General features: G+C 47.2%; 1 protein-coding gene across 5 annotated transcripts in view; it reads left to right on the forward strand.

Annotated features, from left to right (window-relative positions):
* Positions 1-20,364, forward strand: part of LOC138447655 (neurogenic locus notch homolog protein 3-like) — a 798,580-nt gene that overhangs the window by 354,103 nt on the left and 424,113 nt on the right. For all 5 annotated transcript variants that reach the window (XM_069603880.1, XM_069603877.1, XM_069603879.1 and 2 more), the window contains exons 14-16: positions 1,778-2,011; positions 4,557-4,712; positions 15,911-16,246. In XM_069603880.1, the coding sequence (XP_069459981.1) occupies positions 1,778-2,011; positions 4,557-4,712; positions 15,911-16,246 (726 nt within the window). The remainder of the gene's footprint in view (positions 1-1,777; positions 2,012-4,556; positions 4,713-15,910; positions 16,247-20,364) is intronic.

A 20,364-nucleotide genomic window follows, 5' to 3' on the forward strand; every position in this document is an offset into this window, starting at 1 on the left:
TTAGAGACGAGCAGGCTCTGGGCTAGGCAGCTGCGGGCTCTACACACCCAGCCTAGCAGCCCCCAACCACTGTCATAGAAACCTATCCGCAGACCCCTACACGCCACCACATTACCAGAGCGTAATAGCCCCTCAGACAGCTAAATGCAACTGGACCCACTCCTGTCAAACTTTACCCATCTGGGAATTAACACGCAAAGCCACTATCTCAGGCCCCCCTGCCAGCCAACTACGTCTCTCCCGGTTTCCTGTTAACCTGGGTCAAGCCCTACCCATCTGGGTATCGACTCAAGAGCCACCACTGCAGAGCTTCATAGCACTTATGGTTTTAAATAGTACGGTTGGGTCATATCATGCCACCTATCAGGCACACAATGTGGCATATCAAATGAGGCAACCCTGTCCTACCTAGGAAAAATGCAAAAATACAGGGGGCCCGATTATACAGGTATGGGGTACTTGGGGCACAAAATATATATGGATATATTAAAGAACCCCAATCGGCGGTTTGCTCTACCCGCTAAATTACACCAAACTAGATGCTGCGTTTTTTCAATCTCTTGGTTCGATGCGTTAGTCACCAAATCTTGAATATATACTACTACACTTGACTCATGAAAACCAGTTCCTTAATTGTACACAATACTTTAATTGTACAAAACGGCTTCTTATAAAAAAAATGCACGTCATATAAAAATTAAATCCATCAGTCCAATTGAATTGGTCCTGCAGCATTTGTGTAAGAGCGTGTGCATACCCTGTTAAGTGAACAATGCAGCTGTCCAAACAAATGAATACGAAAGAAATGAATGATAACAAGCAATTTAAACAAAATTAAATCCACCACCAAGTGACAGTGACAAAATGATACTAAATTAAGAGTTGTAAATAGCTAACAAATCCATCAACTGCATATGACCGTTAGAAGTCAAGTTGCACACAGTTGATGGATTTGTTAGTTAGCGATTTACAGTTGAGTTTAGTATTTTATCTGCATTTTTAAAGCGCTCGCACAGCCCTGGGGGCATCGAGGCGCTGTTACAGGAATCTGTTTATTTATAACGCGCTTAAAAATACCCAGAGGTTTCTAAGCGCCGATCCGGGGATCGTACCAGTGTTGCTTCGTGTCGTCTTGTTTCCCCAGCGAGCACGTTGCCACCGAGCTATCCTCCCGGGACAGTATCATTTTTGTCGATCACTTGGTGGGTTTAATTTAGTTTAAATTGCTTGTTGACATTTTTTTTTTTTAATGAATTTGTTTGGACAGCTGCATTGTTCACTTAACAGGGTATGCACACGCTCTTATCCAATAACTGCTGGACCAATTGGACTGATGGATTTTAAATGTGTACTTTGAACCATTTTACATGAAGTGCCTGAGTGCCTGGGGACCAACTCTGTTGGTGACGGTGCACGATATAAATACCTTTAACATTTAACCCAAGCACTATGATACCCCACTCTCCAATGACCTGCACTACGGTCCCCTATGGCATTCAACCCACAGTGCTACGAGGTCATATCAATGGTTACATAAGGCGCTATACAAATTCACAATGACATATAGGTGTATTATGTAGAGCTTTGGTCCTTGTAAAACCAGCCTGTTGCCTTATTGATTTCACTCCAACTGCTATATTATGAGTGAGTCACAAACCTCTGCACAGATGTGAATCGAGGACTGATGTATCCATATGTAAAACAGAATAGTGATAACCTCTATGAGGAAATGGGCACATCCGGTGAATCCTACACATTATTTGTTTTATTCTTATAGGTCAGTTCTGCACTGAAGATGTGGATGAGTGCCAACTACAGCCCAATGCTTGCCACAATGGTGGAACCTGCTTCAATACAAATGGTGGCCATACCTGTGTCTGTGTGAACGGCTGGACTGGAGAAAGCTGCAGCGAGAACATTGATGACTGTGCTACTGCAGTCTGCTTCAGTGGGGCTACCTGCCACGATCGTGTGGCATCCTTCTACTGCGAGTGTCCCATGGGAAAGACTGGTAAGAGGAAACCTGGCAAGTTGCGCTTGGGGTACATATCCGAAATATCATGCAGCACAGACCTGCTTCTTTAACTTTATTGGAGGAGATTACAAGTCCGCCTTCTGCTTTGAGATACAAAGAAGATAAACGGAGGTTGCTGGTAGGGCAATTGTCATTTCTGTGCTAGTTTCCTCCTACCTTCGAGACCCCCAGCTCTTTTTCTGGACTTGGGACATTTTACATTTTTAGCTCCTGAGTGCGAGGGACCTTTTTTCCCTGACCAGGATTTTGTTTTCACCGTTTTTGGAGACTGACAAACTCCATATGCATCTGCCTTTTGTGTGGTGACACACAGCACCCTTAGTGCAGTGTCACTGAGAAATACGTTTCATTTCTCAAGGTTTAAATACCTTTTCTTGGGTGAACTACTATTCCCAAGAACAGTAAAGTGATATTGATCTTACTTGGGTAGGTCCAGCACACACCATCTTATGTGGAGTGCTGGGGTGGGTTTATCTAGTAGCCCCTTATCCTATTTTCTCATGTAACCTTTTTTGTTACCATTACTACTTTAAATGTCTGGTGGCAGTGGTTTACATTTTACTACCAATGTGCGTTTTTACCGCAGGCTGAATGCTCCACTGCAGTACAGCACACAGGAGTGACAATTTTGTCAAAATGGCCCCTGTCTTCATTTTTTGCCATTTTCTGTTTGTGAGGGCTTTCTTGGCTTTTACTCAGTTGAAACCGGCTTCAGCCCTGAAGCCCGCCCCTGGCTCAGTGACTGAAAGAACAGCAAGTGAGGCAGGGTCCTGAAACTCCCCTGTCCTTTGTCTCTAGGTGTGCCTGTTCCAAACCAGTCCTGATTGGCCGGCTGGCAGCCCAGGAAGGACAGCCAACCTGCTGGGTGATTGACAGCCTAGGGCTATGAACGAATGAACTAGCTTAAAAGGCGAGGTTCTCGGGGCTACATGTAGAGTCGACCACTGGAAGAAACATCGGAAGAAGAAAACATGAAGAGCAACCCGCTGCAACCTCCAGGACCTCTAAGTGCCCGGTGAAGCACTGCTGCTGTGCTGACCACCTCTTTCGCATCGACGGAGAAGCTCTGGACCGAGGGACTTCTCCCCTTGGGCTGGTGACCAACTAGCCCTGTGACAAACTCCACTTTGGTGCAACCCCTGACTTGCTGCACGTCTCCAGTGCTGCAGAAGCCCAATGCCAGGGGTTGAGTGTCCATAACCGAGTGCAATGTCTTCCGCGGAAACGAATCCGGCCAAAAGCTCCAGGTGCCTCCTAAGGACACTCCTGAAGCAGGAAATCACGATCCAGAGTCAAGGAGCAAGGAAAGTCCAACCAGGGAAATTTGTTCTGCATCAGTGCTGTTTGCGAGGCGCTGAAACCACGAAGAGCTATTGAATCAAAGACTATCCGTAGCCCTTTCCCGAGTACTGCCGCAGGAGCCTGCCGTAGGTTCGTCCTCTCGTACCCACGACTGAGGCTCCGGAACAAGGGTCTGCTTGTCTTTAGCAAGACTGAATCCACCTGGAATATTTTCTTCAAACCAGAGGTACTTTGGGGGCTTGGGGTACTTGCCTTGCCAGAAGTCGTGCTTTCACACTTGAGAAGTGCACTGGCTTACCTTTTCCGAGTTGATTTCAACTCCCCCTGCATAGGCTTAAATACTTGTGTTCCTCCAGTGATTTTCTTGAACTATCTGACTTTGTGAAAGACTTTATCCAAGAAGTGCATCAGAAATTTTAACTTGTTCCATTTGACTCTGGGTGTCCTGGCTCCTTAAAGGCACCCTTCTAATCTATTGACTTTGGCATGGCTTGTCCCATCATCGGTTTTATTGCTGGAATCGGCTTACTATAGTTCAATGGAGAATTAAAACGGTCTTCATGTTATGAGCATGTACGTTCTAACCTTTATATTTCCTTAACCCTTGCTGAAACCCAAAGTCTAAAGTATATTGGTGTTTAAGATGAATTCAATACTATCCTTGTTATTGAAGTCACTTCAGGGTGTAGGAGAAATGTATTCGCATACCCAAATTGTATACACCAACTTTATTGACTTTGTAAAGTGATTCCAATGTTTGCTTGACTGTTACAAACAATTGCCCTTTTAAAGAATGCTTAACTAAAAACTGATAGTTAAATAAAGATTTGTAACTGAAACCTTGAGCGTGTGAGTGCTACTTGGTTACTTGTAGGGACTGATTCCATCTGTATAGCTCACATTACTCCTCTTGGCTGCTCAGTCACACTACCAACTTATGTAGTACAGACCTATACCAAAAGGTGGTTAGCTAATACCAAGCAGATACGAATTGTGTAGTCTCACACAGTGGGACTTCACCAATTGTTACCGAACAGTTGCTCATGTAACCAAAGTGACAATTTTTAATGGTTTTGAAAAAGCATAATTTGCAAACTGTGCTTGCCTGCTCAAACCTTTAAAACGTGTCTAAGGATAAACCGAGTGTACAGAACTGGTACATGGTCTCATATCTATTATGATTTTATTTGCTAATCAATATATTTCATTCTCTCAATAGGTCTTCTTTGCCACCTGGATGATGCTTGTGTTAGTAACCCATGCCACGAAGATGCAATGTGTGACACCAATCCTGTGAACGGTCGTGCAATCTGCACCTGTCCTCCTGGCTTCACAGGTGGTGCATGTGACCAAGATGTTGACGAGTGCTCCATAGGTAAGGTGAAATGGCCTCGAATTGTAATGCCATTTCACGTTCACTGACTGTTGAACTATATTGCTACATTCTCCTGTTAAATATCGAACAAAATGTCTTTCCATGGTACTAAAATTCATTCATTTGTACAGTGGTGCCTAAAGGATTGTATGTTTATTGGTTTAGTTGAGAACTGCCACCTATACGATGTGGGCATTTCTGGATTTAACATGAGACCAATGACCGTAAAAGTAGAAGTTCCTGTTCCATTGCCTTTGTATTTGTGTATATACTTGTACAGGTCTGATATACAGCTATCGAACTGGATTAGCTGTTTTGTGATCAGCATAAAAAGTGAAAAATAAAATGTACACACATTCACAGACCATTCAATATTCCTGTTATGTAGGTCACTGTAGATTCCTTTTTTCAGCTCTAGTTTAGCCTTTAGTTCCTTGTCCAAATCCAGGCATCCAGATCCATGCCAGCTTTTCAGGATACCCCACATTAATATTCATGAGATAAATTTGCATACATTGATTCTAAAAAATGCACATTTTTCCTCATAAACATGAATGCAGGATGTCATGAAAACACATCGAGATTCCGACCCTCGAGGCCCGGAGTTAGACAACCCTCTAATGCATTGCTCTGCTGTGGAAGGTGTGATCAGATGCTACACTGCCTTTGCTGAAGGGAAAGTGTCCAGAAGCGAGACACACTAAATAGCAGTCCGACACCCATGGGGTGTTTGGAGCATGCCTCCCTGAGGCAGGATAAGTTGAGATTTGTATAGTGTATTTTGCAAGTAGGTAAGTTTCACCAGTTTACACAGCTCACCAGTTTACACAGCTCACCAGTTTACTGGCAGAACATGGATGAGTTGTCATCCTGAAATTTTGAGGCTTGACCTACTTGTTCGCAGGTCTAACACAGGGCACATGTTTGGATCCTTTTTGGGTACAAGGAAGTATATTGAATACATACCCCTATTTACTTGATGTTCTGGGACGAGTTCGATCACTCCCTTTTGCAGCAGGGTCTTTACTTTCTCCTAGAGGATGACATTTTCCAGGGACCGTCTTTTCTTTGGCTGGTGGTATTGAGGCGGATGAAGAAACCCGATGCAATAACCATTGTCTACAGTCTTGAGTAGTCACTGGTTTGAGGTTATTCTATCCCATGCATGGGTGACGCATGTTAATAGTCCTACTCAAGAGGCATGGGAGGGGATCCAAAGCAGTCCTATGCTGGAGGGGAGCCTCTGGCTGCTGCATTTCTCCCCCTACCTTCGCCTTGCCAAAATCCCCATTGTTGAAGGGTTTGATAGGAGCTGGATGTTCCTTGGCCGGAATACCAGGATGAACCCTCGTCCCACAGGCACTCTGAGCTGTGCCTGGAGAGGACTGCTCATGAAAGGATCGGCAAGTATTGAAGACACCACATTGTGTATACGGCGTGGCAGAAATCTCATTATCTCGTGCTCCTTCGTGGTCTCAATGACATTGTCCACCCCCTTGCTGAAGAGGGAGGAGACTTCGATAGGTTTGGGAATAAACTAGGCCTGTGTCTCTGGTTTAAACGTGATGTTTGAGCTAGGAATGCCGTTTCAAGAATGACTTCAGCCAACACCTTAACTGCCTTCTTTGCAGCATCAACTGTTCTTCAAGATGTTCTGTGTAAATGATTTGACATTCCTCTTGCACCACCACAAGCAACTGCAACCTTGCAGGTTCGGGCACATTCTGCAGACCCTCTTGTACCAGTACCCATTGGACATCACAAAAGCTAGCAAGGAGAGTATCATTAGCGATGTGGGTACTGTAGGCTGCAGAAAAAGTGGTGCATTTGCCAAGGGCGTAACGTTTTTTGCAGTCCTTATTAGGTGGAGATTTGGATGAAGACAGGGGAACTCCTGCATGTTTTCTAGTCGTGGTAATGACCATGGAGTTCGGAACAGAATGTCCCCAGATAGAGGGGATCAGAAGTCACAAGGTGAAACATCTTGACCCGTGGATTAACCGCTGGAGTAAGTGAGGGCGTAAGCAAGGAGGGGGCAGTATGATTTATTTTAATGGAAATAAGAAGTGGGATGGCTTGGCTGACTGGAACTTTCTCCTTGAGGACATCCTCTACAAAGTCAGACTCGGTCACCACCTCCTGAGTGACCATCTTAAAATGGTCTACTGCTTTTCTAAGGATAGTATTGAAAAGCATTTTATCATCAAAAGGGGAAGCCTCCCTTAGTTTGGATACAGGCGGAGCGTCCAAAAAGGTATCTGGCTCAGCTTCATGAGCTGGGGTAATGGGCCAATGTCCCTCTGCAGGGATCCAGGAATCTTGGTCATGAGAAACTGGGTATTGGGAACCATCCTCACACAATCCGGGTCATAATGGACGTCATTGTACTGATAATCTTGAAAAACGTTGTTAGGCAAGATTGTATACAGTACCCTGTGGGAGACTACACCAGCCTTGTCCTCTTGTCAATAGTGAACCTAACCTTTGGTATAAGCATGTACTACATAAATTGGTAGAGTGACTGAGCAGCCAGGCTTATCTCAAGAGGGGTTAATGTGAGCTGTAAGGTTGTAATCGTTTCACAGTGACAGTTATTCAAATAAACACTTGCACAAGGTTTCTTGATTAAACAATTATTTTAAGTCAGTTGCTCCCTTCTAAAGAAGGCTTATTTAGTCATATCACACAAAATATACTTCAATAAAATACTGTTTAACTAAATCAGTTAATACCCATTGGGGATGGCACACAGACACTTCCTACACTCTCAGGTGACTTAAATAACTAGGACACTGTGGACATTGATTTATCACTGGCACATTTAGAGCAATACTGAGATTTATGTCAAAAGGAAAAGATGAGGGAATAATACAATGGTTAACACATATTCTTTAGCAGGTATGTACTTCTTGAACCGTCCAATGCAAAGTAAATTAACCCTTTCCTAGGGGAAAGGCAAAAAGCATAAAGTCTGAGGTAATAAGAGTCTCTCAGTGAGCCTAGACAGGCAATATTAGTTGAGCAAGTATAGGGGAGCTGAAGAGCTTGTAGGTAAGTTAAAGCCTTCCACAATGTTTTAGAAAATGTTTGTAGAAAGGAAATCACTGAAGGGCCACACGCTGGGAGGGATGCTTGTTGGGGGGGGGGGGGTGGCCTGGGAGGGGGTGGAATGGGGGAGGGACTGCAAGCAACTCTGCATGGGTAACCAAGACCAGTCTCAACTGAGAGCTAGCAAGGCTACACAACAAGAGGTAAGCCCCTTAGTTTTACAGTACCTTTTGGTTTGAAGAAAACTGAATCCAGCTGGCTTCTGTTCCTGTGTAGGTCTGCAGGTCCTGTGTTCCTGGGCCTCAGTCGTGGGGGACAAGAGGGAGGACCTCTGGGGAGTCCTGCACTACGAATGGAAAGTCGGTGGCAGCAATGGACAAACTTCAGATCCGCAGCACTTCGCGGGTTCAGCTCCTCGGGTCTCTCGCAAACAGCACCACTGCGGTTCTCGATACCTTTTTTTAATGGACTTTCCTCTTTCTGGGGTCCAGCACTCTGTTGCCACTCAAGCTTGGTCAGTCCTGCTTCATGGGAGTCTGGAGGATCTTCCTGGAGCTCAGGTCCGGCTTAAAAAGGATGCACTCAATCTGGTGTTCCTCTTCCTGGCAATCGGTTCCTGCAGCAGCAATAGAAGTACAGCCAGCTCCGAGAGGATGTCCAGACGAGTTCGCTTTGGGGTTGATTCGTCCCACCAACCCAAGGGGAGTAGTCGTCCGTTAAAGGGCTTCTCTAGTTGAGGCAAATTTGGAGCTTCAGCAATGCAGCAGGGCTTCACTGGGCAAACTAACGTGCAGGAGTTACAGCAAGTGTCTCTTCCAATTTCTTCTTTGGATTCCTTCGTCCAGTGGTTGACTCTGGCGTCCAAGCCAAAAGCCTTGCTTTTTATGAATGTTTCTTCCATTCAATCGCAGCCTAGCTGTCACTCACACAGCAGGGTGGCTGCCCTCCAATGACAGCCAGCCAATCACCTTTGGGTGTATTCCTGTAACCAAAGGGATTAAGCAGAGTTTCAGGCACCTCCCTCACTTCCTGCCCCTGCCAGACACGCTGGAGCCAGAGGTGGGCTTCACCAGTGAATCCCGCCAAAGACCAAATGAACGAAGGGACCAAACTTGGTTTGGCGTGCATAGTAATTCTCAAAAAGGACCTTTCCAACAAGAAATGGCAAAAAAAAGACAACCAAGATCAATTTGACAAAATGGGCACACATGGGTGTCTTGCTACAATTGCAGCCCATGGTAAAAACTCCCAGTGGTAGTTAAAAGTAAACCACTGCCACCAGCCATTAATTGTAGAAAGGGTAACATAAATATTGCATGAGTAACTAGACAAAGGGGATACTAAGAAACCCCTCCAGCACCCTATTGTAAGATGTTATGTGCTGGGGTCTAGAAAGTTACAAAATGTAGGTAAAGTCAATACTCCTACGTCCCGTCCCCTTTCCTCCATACTTGTGGGACATTCCGTCCTTCGGAACGGGACCGGAGCAGTTTTTGTCAAAAAGCATCAAAAATGAAAATGTTTGTCCTTCTCTTTTTACGCGGGGTACTGCACGCGGCCGTGACCCTGAGCTCCGCTCGCACATCGCCCTTCAGTCTTTTTCTCTGCGCGGTCGGAGATGGACGCACTTGCATCACTGGGAACTATTTTCTTTGTTCCAGTTGTCCTGCTTTCCTGCTCCGGTTCTGGGTCGCCCAGTCCTCCGTCTATGCCGGAGCGTCTGGGATTTGTTTCCTGTTCGTCATGCAAACGTCTTTGTTACGGCTGATCCCCATTCTCTCGGCTTGGAGTGTCTGGGCCTGGACCATGATTGGGATTCGTATTTCTACTGCAACTCGGACTCTGTCCGGGACCTCCAGCATCTTTTTCGGTCAGAGATCTTTCAGCGCTTTCCTCCACCTAATTTTCAGCTTTTCATCAACGAAAAGAGACGCCCGGTAAGTTCCTTACTTTTTAGATCGCCCAGTCCTGGGGACTCCTTGTCACAACCTCTTCTGCTCTTGCTCCCACCAACCTGAAAACATAACCCCACACACATGTTCCCAGAGTCCCTCATTGGGCTATTGGGTTTCCCCGACATCTCCCCAGCACCAGTGAACCCAGTTGGACCAGAGCATGGCACTCTTGGATCCAATTACATTCAAACATGGGGAGGAAATGAGTCAGCAGCGTATTTGGAAACAGCAGTCTTGTTTCTGCAGTCCCTGGGTGTGGCTGACTAAGCCACACCCAGGCATTCATCCACACTTTGCGTTACTCTGTCAACAGGCAGCGGAACGCTCCGTGTTCCTCCAGAGCCGGCATCTGCGCCGAGAACTCCAGCCACAGTGCCAGTTCATCCGGAAGACAGCAGCCCCTCACTTCAGCAGTGTGCTCTGAATCGTAGTACTTACCTGTTTCTTGTGCCGTGACGGCCCGGCTTACGACTCCCCTGTAATCAGCTGCTGCAGTCATCGGGTCCGCGGCCCCTCTGCAGGCGCGAGCCCTCCACAGCATACAGCTCCCACGGACCACATCTCCTGACACGCTAGTTCTTGAGCCTGCTCCATCTGAGACCTGCAAAAGAAAGGAAAGCACACAGTGAGTAAAAATGGACACCAGCAAAGGTGAAAGGCACGTTGTATGATGTGTGCACAATAAGACAAAGGCAATACAAGAAAGAAAAGCACTAAGCTTGCTAGCAAAAATAACGGACACTTGCAAACTAAGAGGACGAGGCAGGAGGGCCTGTAAAAGAAACCAATCACCACGAAGATAAAGGAAAACAAACCAGCAAGCAGGTAAAGACATTGAGCAACAAACACTCCAAAAGCGCAGCAAAACTCTCCAAGCCACAGCAGGTGGGCAGGACTACCCATCAGTGAAGCAACTGGTGGTATTGAACTATTGCACTCCTGCTAAGGATTGAAAGGATGGAGAGCCAACCTTCTTATTACTTAAGGTGAGCACACACATATAGGTAAGAGGTGTTCACAGGGGGGCTAGGAGAGAAAGGAGGGGGTTGCAGCTACCACAAGGCCCTTGTTTTCACCACCACTTGTCGTCTTGGTTCCCCCCCACAGACGCAGTCATCCTAGTGAGCAAGAGAGGGTACAGAACGGAGGCTCCTGATACTCCCGCTGAGCTAAGGTGAACGTGACACTCCTTCCAGGTCCGGGAGGGGCTCGAGCAGCTCTGCTACCAGGGGTTCCCCTGAGGTGCCGCACAGGCATACCAGAGTTTTCTCCGAGGGTTCCCACGATGGACCTGCCGAAACCAGACCACGCTCTGAGGTTCACCTGTCGGGTGGTAAACTTCAGCCCAGTTCATCTGTGGCTTTGGATACCAGGGTTTGCTCCGAGGTAGGTTTCTGGAGCTTTCCTCACCGACCTCAGGGTACGCCCTGAGGTCTCCTTTTCTGGAGCTTTCTCTACCGAGCCACGGCTTGAGCTCCCTCTCGAGGGAGCTTCACGTATCGGGCAGAAACCAGAGGTTACCCTTTCTCATATACTTCAGGCTCTCCAACTCCAAGACTGGTTGGCATCATTGGACCGTCAAGATGCCCATTTTCATGTGCAAAGCCATCTCAAGCACAGAGTACTTTCACTGTTAGCGGTTCTCAGTTTCGGGTTCAGCCATTAGGGCGGACCTCAGCCCGAGGGTTTTCACCAAGTTGATGCGGGGGTGGCAATGAGTTTCAGGAGAGGGGGGACTCGAGTCTACCCCTACCTAGACAATTGGCTGATCAGGGCGTGTTCACCTGAGCAGGCACGGGAACATCTCAGCGTAACCTGCCACTCTTCACAAACTGAGCTTAGCCCTCAATTTCAAGAAGTCTCTCTTGATACCATCCCACAGACTCCAATTTATTGGGGCTGTCCTGGATACTTCCTTGGGGAAAGCCTCGCCACCCGAGGTGATTGCTCAAAACATTCTGCAGATGGTTACCACATTCCAGAGTGCCCAGCATCTTCTGTCATTTGATTTTTCTGAGGTTGCTCGTTCTTATGGCATTCTGCATTTTCCTGGTGCCAGAGGCTCGCCTGAGAATGAGATCTCTCCAATGGGCTCTCGGGACTGTGGCCCTAATTCTCAGGCAGAATGTCGAGCACCTTCAAGTGCCGAACAGAGATGCTCAGCTCTTCTGTGGTGGGCCACAGAAAGACAACATTCTCAAGGGACAATCTTTTTGGCAGCCATGGCCGGACAGAACCGTAGTGACGGATGTCTCACTCACTGGGTGGGGATGCCACACCAATAATCTGACAATCAGCAGTTGTTGGTCTCCATCGGAGTCCAAACTACAAATCAACCTTTTGGAGCATAGTGCAATCCAAATGACGCTGTAGGCCTTCCTGCCATCTGTGCAGGGAAAGAATGGCCTGATAATGACAGACAACACAGTGACCACGTACTAGACTCGGCAGAGGTGGTGTAGGGTCACTACCACATTGCAAAGGCAATGCATCTCAGTTTCTGGATGATACAAGAAGGACTCTTATCAGTTCACCTAGCCGGAGAGCAGAACACGGCGGCGGATGCTCTGAGCAGGCAGAGCAGTCTCCCACGAGTGGGAACTAGCTCAGAAAGTTCAAGAGATGCGCACCCTTTGGGGAACCCCTCAAGTGGATCTGTTTGCGACCAGTGTCATCTGGAAGTGTGAACCGTTTTGTTCAAGGGAATTTCTTCCTAGAGCTCTAGGGGATGCGTTTGTGGTGGACTGGGAGTTTCCACTCCTGTACGTGTTCCCTCCAGTCAGTCATTCCTCACATTACCAGAAAGTTCGGGAAACAGTTATCCTCATTGCCACGGATTGGGCAGTAGGACGTGGTACCTGGACATGTCATCTGCTCTCCAATACGTCTTCCACAAAGAGGATCTTCTCTCACAAGGACGGGGTTCTCCATCCAGAGGTCAAAACACTCAGCCTTCACGCATGGTTTCTGAAATGCTGAGATACAGGGATTGGGACTTCCCGGATGACGTAATGGAGATTTTGCTTTTGGCCAGAGGCCAGCAACAAAATCATTTACTCTTATGTCCCGTCCCCTTTCCTCCATAGTTGAGACATTCCGTCCTTCAGGGCAGAACTGGGGCACTTTTGTAAAAAAAAAAAAGCATCAAACTGATTTTTGTCCTTTTTAAAAAAAAAATGTATGTGGAGCCACCACACGTGGCCGTAAACCCACCTCACCCTTCAGTCCTTTTATCTGTGTGGTCAGACGCACTCGCATCACGGGGAATTTATTCCCCTTATCCTTCCTTCCTGCTCTGGTTCCAGAGTCATCTTGTCCTCCGTCCATGCTGGAGCATCTGAGATTTGTGTCCTGTTCATCCTGTGAATGTCGTTTCGCGAGGGCGGATCCCCTTTCTCTTTGCCTGTAGTGTCTAGGCTCGGAAGGCCATTGGGACTTGTGCTTTTATTGCGACTGCCTTTCGATTCAGGCACTCCAGCGTCATTTTATCAGGTGGGAAGAGGTGTTTCAATGCGTTCCTCCACCTCATTTGAAGCTCTTCATCAACTAGAAAGAAATGTCTGGGTTCTTTCCTTTTTATGGCACCCCAGCCAGGGGACTCCTTTCTGGGGTCTTCCGGGACCGGGAGAGGCTTGTGTAGCTGTACTACCAGGGATATCCCTGCGGTGCCCCGCAAGGGTCCTAATAGGCGCACCAGAGACTCCTCCGAGGGCCCACACAGCGGGCTTGCCAAAACCGTATCTTCTTCAGAGGTTCCGCGTTTGGGGGCTGTTAGGGAGAAATCTCAGAAATGTGTTAATTCCCTTCTACCTTGGAGACCCCCAGCTTTTTTCGCTGGACTTTAGGACTTCTCTCATGTCATTTTAATGTGATTTATTCTGTTTCTTTTGACTTTGGAGTCTGACAAACAACAAAGGCGCATCATCTTTCCATTGTCGCACACCACCTTCAGTGCAGTGGCACAAGGAAGTCTCTTAGATCACCCAAAGGTTGAACTACCTTCTCTTGTTGAAACTGTTTCCAAGAGCAGTGAAGTGAAATTGACTTTACTTACATTTTGTAACTTTCTAAACCCAGCACACACCATCCTACCATAGGGTGCTGAAGGGGTTACTTAGTATCCCGTTTGTCTAGTTTCTCATGTAACATTTTTGTTACCTTTCTACAATTAATGGCTGGTGCCAGTGGTTTACTTTTTACTACCATTGTGTGTTCTTACCGCGGGCTGCGTTCACAGCCACAGTAGGGCACCCATGGGTGCCCATTTCATCAAAATGGCACTGGTCTTCCTTTTTTTGCCATTTCTTGTCGGGAAGGTCCTTCTTGAGATTTCGAGCCAAACCAGGTTTGGTCCCTTTGTTTGTTTTGTCTTTGTTGGGATTCATGAGCAAAGCCCGCCTCTGTCTCCAGTATGTCTGGCAGGGGCAGGAAGTGAGGGAGGTTCCCAAAACTCCCTGTGCTTAATCCCATTGGTTACAGGAATGCACCCAAAGGTGATTGGCCGACTGGCTGTCCGGCAAGGACAGCCACCCTACTGTGTGACTGACAGCTAGGCTGGAATGAATGGGAGAAACCTGCATTAAAGGCAAGGCTTTTTAGCTTGGAAGGCAGAGTCGACCACTGGATGAAGGAATCCGAAGAAGAACTTGGAAGAAACCCCTGCTGCAACTGCTGGACCGTTGGTTTGCCTGGAGAAGTCCTGCTGCAGTGCTGAAGCTCAGAGTTCATCTCGACTAGAGAAGCCCTGCAAGGACGACCTCTCCCTTTGAGTTGGTGGGACCAATCAACTCCAAAGTAACTCCAACTCGCGCCTTGAAACACTTGTGTATAGTCGCGTTATAAATTCCATATCTCATATCTTACCATATCTAGCCCATCTGGACATCTCTCGGAGCTGGCTGTACTTCTGCTGCTGCTGTTGGAACCGAAGTGCCAGGGAGAGGAACAGCAGATTGTGTGCGTTGCTTTTAAGTCAGACCCGAGCTCTAGGAAGATCCTCTGAACTTCCCCTATGCAGGACTGACCAAGCCTGAGCTACCTCAACACAGTGCTGGACCCCAGATACAAGGAAAGTCTGAGATGGTATCCGAGAACTGCAGTGCTGCTATTTGCTGTCAGACGCGAGGCGCTGAAACACTGAGGAACCGCTCAATCGAAGTTTGCCCATTGCTGCCACTGACCTTCCCATTGCAGAGCAGGATACATCCTCCCTCTTGTCCCCACGGCTGAGGCTCAGGAACATGATTTGGAGAGCTGCACAGGAATTGAAGCCAGCTGGAACCATTTCTTCTAACCAGAGGTACTGTAAAGTCTGATTACTTGCCTCTTGTTGTGTAGCCTTACTTGCTCTCAGTTGAGACCTGTCCTGGTTACCTTGCAGAGTTGCTGAAGCTTTGCCCCTCACAAGCCTCCCAGCTTGTAGCCCTTAAAGTGTTCTGCTTTTCTACAAACATTTCTAAAAACATTGTGCAAGATTTTTTACCTACCTGCAAAGAAGATCTTCAGCTCCCCTTGACGTTGTGCAATTAACATTGGCTGTCCTGGCTCCCTGAGAGACTCCTCTTTACCTCCGACTTTGTACATTGGCCCTTCCCACAGGAAAGGGTTAATTTACTCTGCTTTGATAGGTTCTTAGTACTTACCTGTTTATGAATTATTTGTTAACCTATGGTTTATTCCTCTATTCTATCTTTTACACCTAGCTCAGTATTGCTCTGAATGTACCAGTGATAAAGCAATGTCCAGTCTCCTAGCTATTTAAGTCACCCGAGGGTGTAGGAAGTGTCTGTGTGCCATCCCCAATGGGTATCCTCTAATTTAGAGAAATAGTGATTTGAAGTGTATTATAAGTGTTATCTATATATTGCTCCCTTCTGGAGAAGGCTTATACAATTGACTGTGAAAACAAATTAATAATTGTGTGATCAAGAAACCTTGAGTGTAAGTGTTCATTTGAATAACTGCTACTGTGAAACTCTGTCTCGCAACATTACTGCACATTGACCCCTCTTCAGATGAGCCGCACTAACCATCTGTGTAGTTCTGACTTACACCAAAGGTTGGCTCCGTATTGCCAAGCAGTCAAGGTTATTGTAGTGCTCCTTTTGCACTAATGTACAGCAATGCAAACGGGGACTCTTGCTTTGATAAACTGTTATAGTAGACTAATTATTCTTTCTGCTCTTCCCTCTGCAGGACAAGACTGCTCCCTGGTAGATGCATGTGCTACGAATCCTTGTGCCAATGGTGCTCACTGTACAAACTGGAATGGTCGCTACAATTGCACATGTTCATCTGGTTACCAGGGCCGTAATTGTCGAAATGATGTAGATGAGTGCCGTCCACGCAACATCTGCCACAATGGTGGAACCTGCTTTAATACACCTGGATCTTTTAAGTGCCAGTGTGAAACTGGGTACACTGGGCAGCTGTGCGAAAACCTTTATGTTCCATGTTCACCATCACAATGCATGAATGGAGGGACCTGCCGACAGACTGGAGACCGCACTTACGAATGTGCATGTCTGCCAGGTAGGATGTCTGCCAGGTCTTATGAGTGAATTTACTATCTTGACACATAAAAGGATATTTAATTTTGAAATGCAGCATGTTATTCCTTGGCATCAGTGTTCATTTGGTTTTTAATGGGACAATAGGTACCAGATTGTTCTATCCTTTGTGTGAGTGTGTTTAAGTAGGGAGTCTATGAAGGGATTTACAGATTTGTCAAAGTAGTGTTCTCACCGTTAAGCTAGTAAGAGCCATGGACGTCTCTTAGGCAGATTTGTGCCCACACCTAGGGAATCAATGCGTTCTTATGCTCGCTAGGTATAGTTATGGCAAAGCTGTAGTACATGTATGTGGTGAAGGCATTCGTCCATGAAGATTCCATGCTTTAAATATTGAAGCTGTATTCAATGTTAGCCCAAAATTGCTCCGACTAAAAAAGATGCTGGACCATGGCAAAGCATGGTTGGACTAGGGGTCTAAATCTGACAGTGTTTTCTCAGGTAAAGAAAGCCTGGCTGACCGTCGGTATGTTGTGTCAATAAGCATTTTTATACTGAGCCAATGCCAACTGTAGTAGACTAACCAGGCCCAGGCTTGTCCAGATAGTGCTGTATTGTGTCCCTACCACAGGAAACCATAACGTGATCTCTTGGGGACAGGAAATGAAAAACACTAAAGGGGATGGGAGGAAGCGAGAATGGCGATTAACAGATAAGCTTTTAGAAATGTAAGGGAGTGGGGTGGGGGAGTCGTCATATATTGGTACCAGGGGTGCATGTGTAATACCTGTTTTGGATCAAACGAATGCTGATTAGGAAAAAGAATAAAACCTGATCATGATGCAAAGTAATTTTCAGTGGAAGGTGTTTTCCTGGACATTGATTATTTGGTACTAGATTTAGTTGGCCAAGGTTGCGTAATGGACTCCATATGTTAGTGGCCCCTTTAGTGGAGTCTTCTTGACCAGGTAATCTTTTTGAATGTTCCTCACTGTAAACAGAGGGTAATCTGGCAGTGCCATGTGGACTGACGGAAGTGCCAGAGCCAAGAGTTGGTGGTGTTAAAGGTGACTGCAGGGATGAAAAAATGGAAAGTCCGTCCCTCTTCCAACACGTGGGTGCTGCGGGGCTCATCGTCTCACGTCGAAGGTCAGAAGACAAATAAATTATACTCCTACTATACACATTTTTCACTCATGCTATGCTCTTGGCAGGCCTTAAGTAGACACAAAGGAGGTTCTGGGGCACTCTAACATTCACACACACATTTCACTTGCTCCCCTCTACGCCATCCGGCTCTAAGGTTTCCACCCTCTTTCTTAACTATAATTTTTCACTCCCAGCACCTTCAAATACAAATCAGACGATTGCCGCTTCAACGGGATGCCCTGTCTGTCCTCTTTGAACATTTTAGGACTTTTTACTTTGGGGTTTCCCAGTGTGAGATCATGCACAACAGGCGCCGGCCTCCCGATAGCAGCCTTGTAGGGCACATTCCGTCTCGGAAATTGCAGCCCTGAAACGAAAGTGCAGGGCAGCAGAACGGAAGTGGCTAACCTCAGGCTCATCATATGACAAACTGGGCTGCCGCTTGCTCCAAAGACAATACAGACTCGCCAACCATGCAAAAACAGCCGACATACAAGACGGGTCTCTGGCGCATCCAATAACATGGCTGAACTTTTCAAGCTCTGCAAGGAACTAGCCAACCCTTCTGCTGTCTGCTCCTCACCCTCTCCTTCCCAGGTCCTCTGCAATGCACTGGCCTCACCTTTGCCACCAAAACTCGGGACATCCTGACCACCCTTTATTCACAACCCATTCCACACCCCCTGACACCCCACTATCCCTTCCCTTCAGCCACCCCCCCCTGTCGCACCTGAAGAAGTTACCAGAGTTGTCCGCTCCATGAAAGTCTCTTCTAAACCGGTCCCCCCCTGCTCATCCAGGACCATCAAGGATAACATTCTCTCTTGCCCCTGCTCTTGCTGATTTCTACAATCACTTTCATCACTGGATTTTTCCTCTCCCCTTCCCCCTTGTGCACCCTCTCTTGAAAAAGCCATCCTCTGACCCTACTGCCCTGCCGGCTACCACCCTAATTCCATCACCCCCTTCCTGTATGAAGCTGCTTGAGAAGCTGGCCCTGCCCCACTCAACTAACTCGCTGAACTTGTTGGTGGCCTCAACGACCATCGATATGAATTCTGAGCATCCAGATGCATGGAAACTCCTCTTCTGAACGCATGTGAAGAACTGCTCGCATCGCTGGACTCCAACTCCCCAGCTTTCTTAATATCTCTCGATCTCTTCTCTGCATTTGATACAGTCAACCATTCCATCCTCCCTACAAAGGCTCCACGGTACACTTGGTATCTTGGAACAGGCACTGGACCGGCTGATCTTTCCTCACTAATTGCTCTTCCCAAGGCATCCTGGGCCCCTTCTCTCCTACTTCCCCCTCCACCTGTAGTGTCCCTAAGGGCTTTATACTCTTCCCACTGGCTCTTTAACATCTACTTTGCTTTCCTTGCATGCCTCATCTCCTCCAATTTCCAATGTTAGCAGATGCCTCAGCTTTTTCAAACACCCTGCTGACCCTCTTGCACCCTCCATCATCCCTGACTGCCTATCTGTCATCCAATCCTGGTGCGCCTCCAACGATCTGTCCAACGCCTGTAAAACTGAGATCCTTCTCATTGGGACCTTTGCTCTCTCCTTCTCCCCCTCTCTGGCCTTCCCCCTTGGGCTCTCCCACGGCGCCTTTAACTGAAGCCATAAACCTTGGAGCGATCTTTGACTCATCTCTCCTTCCTCACACACACTCGGGACATTGCCAAGAAGTCCCACTTTCAGCGCTTCCTTCTCAAAGGAATCTTACCTTTTCTCACTTTCCCCTCAGAGGCTCAGTGACCCAAGCACTGGTTCTCTAGGCTTCACTACGCAACAGCCTCCTCCTGAATCTACCATCTTCCACTCTGTGACCCCCTCCAGCTAATCCAGAATAGGGTAGTGAGACGTATCCTTGGTATAAGCCCAGGGACCGCATCTCTCCTGCACTGTAGTCTTCATTGGCTCCCGGTTGCTGCATGGATTAAATTCAAATCCCTCTGCATCATCCACAAGGCTTTCTTGGCGTGGGGACCACGCTATCTTCAACTTTATCTCATTAAATACTCTTCCTCTAGACCACTATGTTCCTCTGGCACTAACTTTGTGCGTAAAACATTTTGCTAAACAGAGGGCAGGGGGTTGTTCTCTCTCCTATGCGGGCTACCTCCTTTGGAACAGCCTCCCCCCACGCCCCTGTGCCTCGAGCAGGATCTCAAATTCCAGAAGCTCCTTTTTATCACTGGATCTTTCCCATCTCCTTGTCCCTTGCACTCCCTTGTGAAACCTCTCCTGAAAAAGCCATCCTTTGACCCTACCTGCCCTGGCAGCTGCCGCCTTATTTCCTGGGAGAACCCCTACAGATTTCCTATGACGAAATGGCAGTGTTCGCCTTTTCTCCCCTCAATTGTGCTTTGTTGAAGCTGCGGGAGGTGCATAACTGCAGCTAGTCTTTATCACACCCTGGTAGCCAGCCAGATCTGCTTTTAGGAGCTGAAGTTTCTGTCAGTCGTTCAACTGATCCAATTGCCGGAGATTCCCAATTGCCTGCACCAGTACGACCAACAGGTATGGCATCCATTCCCACAATCTCCACTTAGTGGCCTGGTTCCCGAAATTGGGTCTCTAGCACAGTTCAACCTATCCTATCCTATCATATGTGCAACATCCAGGTAGTGCACAAACACTCTACACGGGCACAGTACAAAAGCAAATGGCTCCGCTTCTGTCACTGTGGTGTTTAGACAAACAGATTGATCCGCGTCAAGGTTCAGTTGATTGCGTCCTTTCCTTTATCTCCGACTTGCACCCACAGACATTCATAAACACACTTGCCGAACGTACCAGTCTGCTATTTGGGCACACCCAACATGGATTCTTCTTCGTTCTCTCACAAATAGTGATGAAAGTCATTTCACTGGTCTTCATCTTTCCTCTTGTCAAGCCTCCCCAGGTGAGATGGGACCTCAATGTGGTACTCGACACGGTCTGTGATAATCTATTCGAGCCCATGGAGGCAGTGGACTTGAA

The sequence above is a fragment of the Ambystoma mexicanum genome, chromosome 3q, assembly GCF_040938575.1.
Source record: "Ambystoma mexicanum isolate Mex_15411 chromosome 3q, UKY_AmexF1_1, whole genome shotgun sequence".
In the NCBI taxonomy this organism is placed as follows: Eukaryota; Metazoa; Chordata; class Amphibia; order Caudata; family Ambystomatidae; genus Ambystoma; species Ambystoma mexicanum.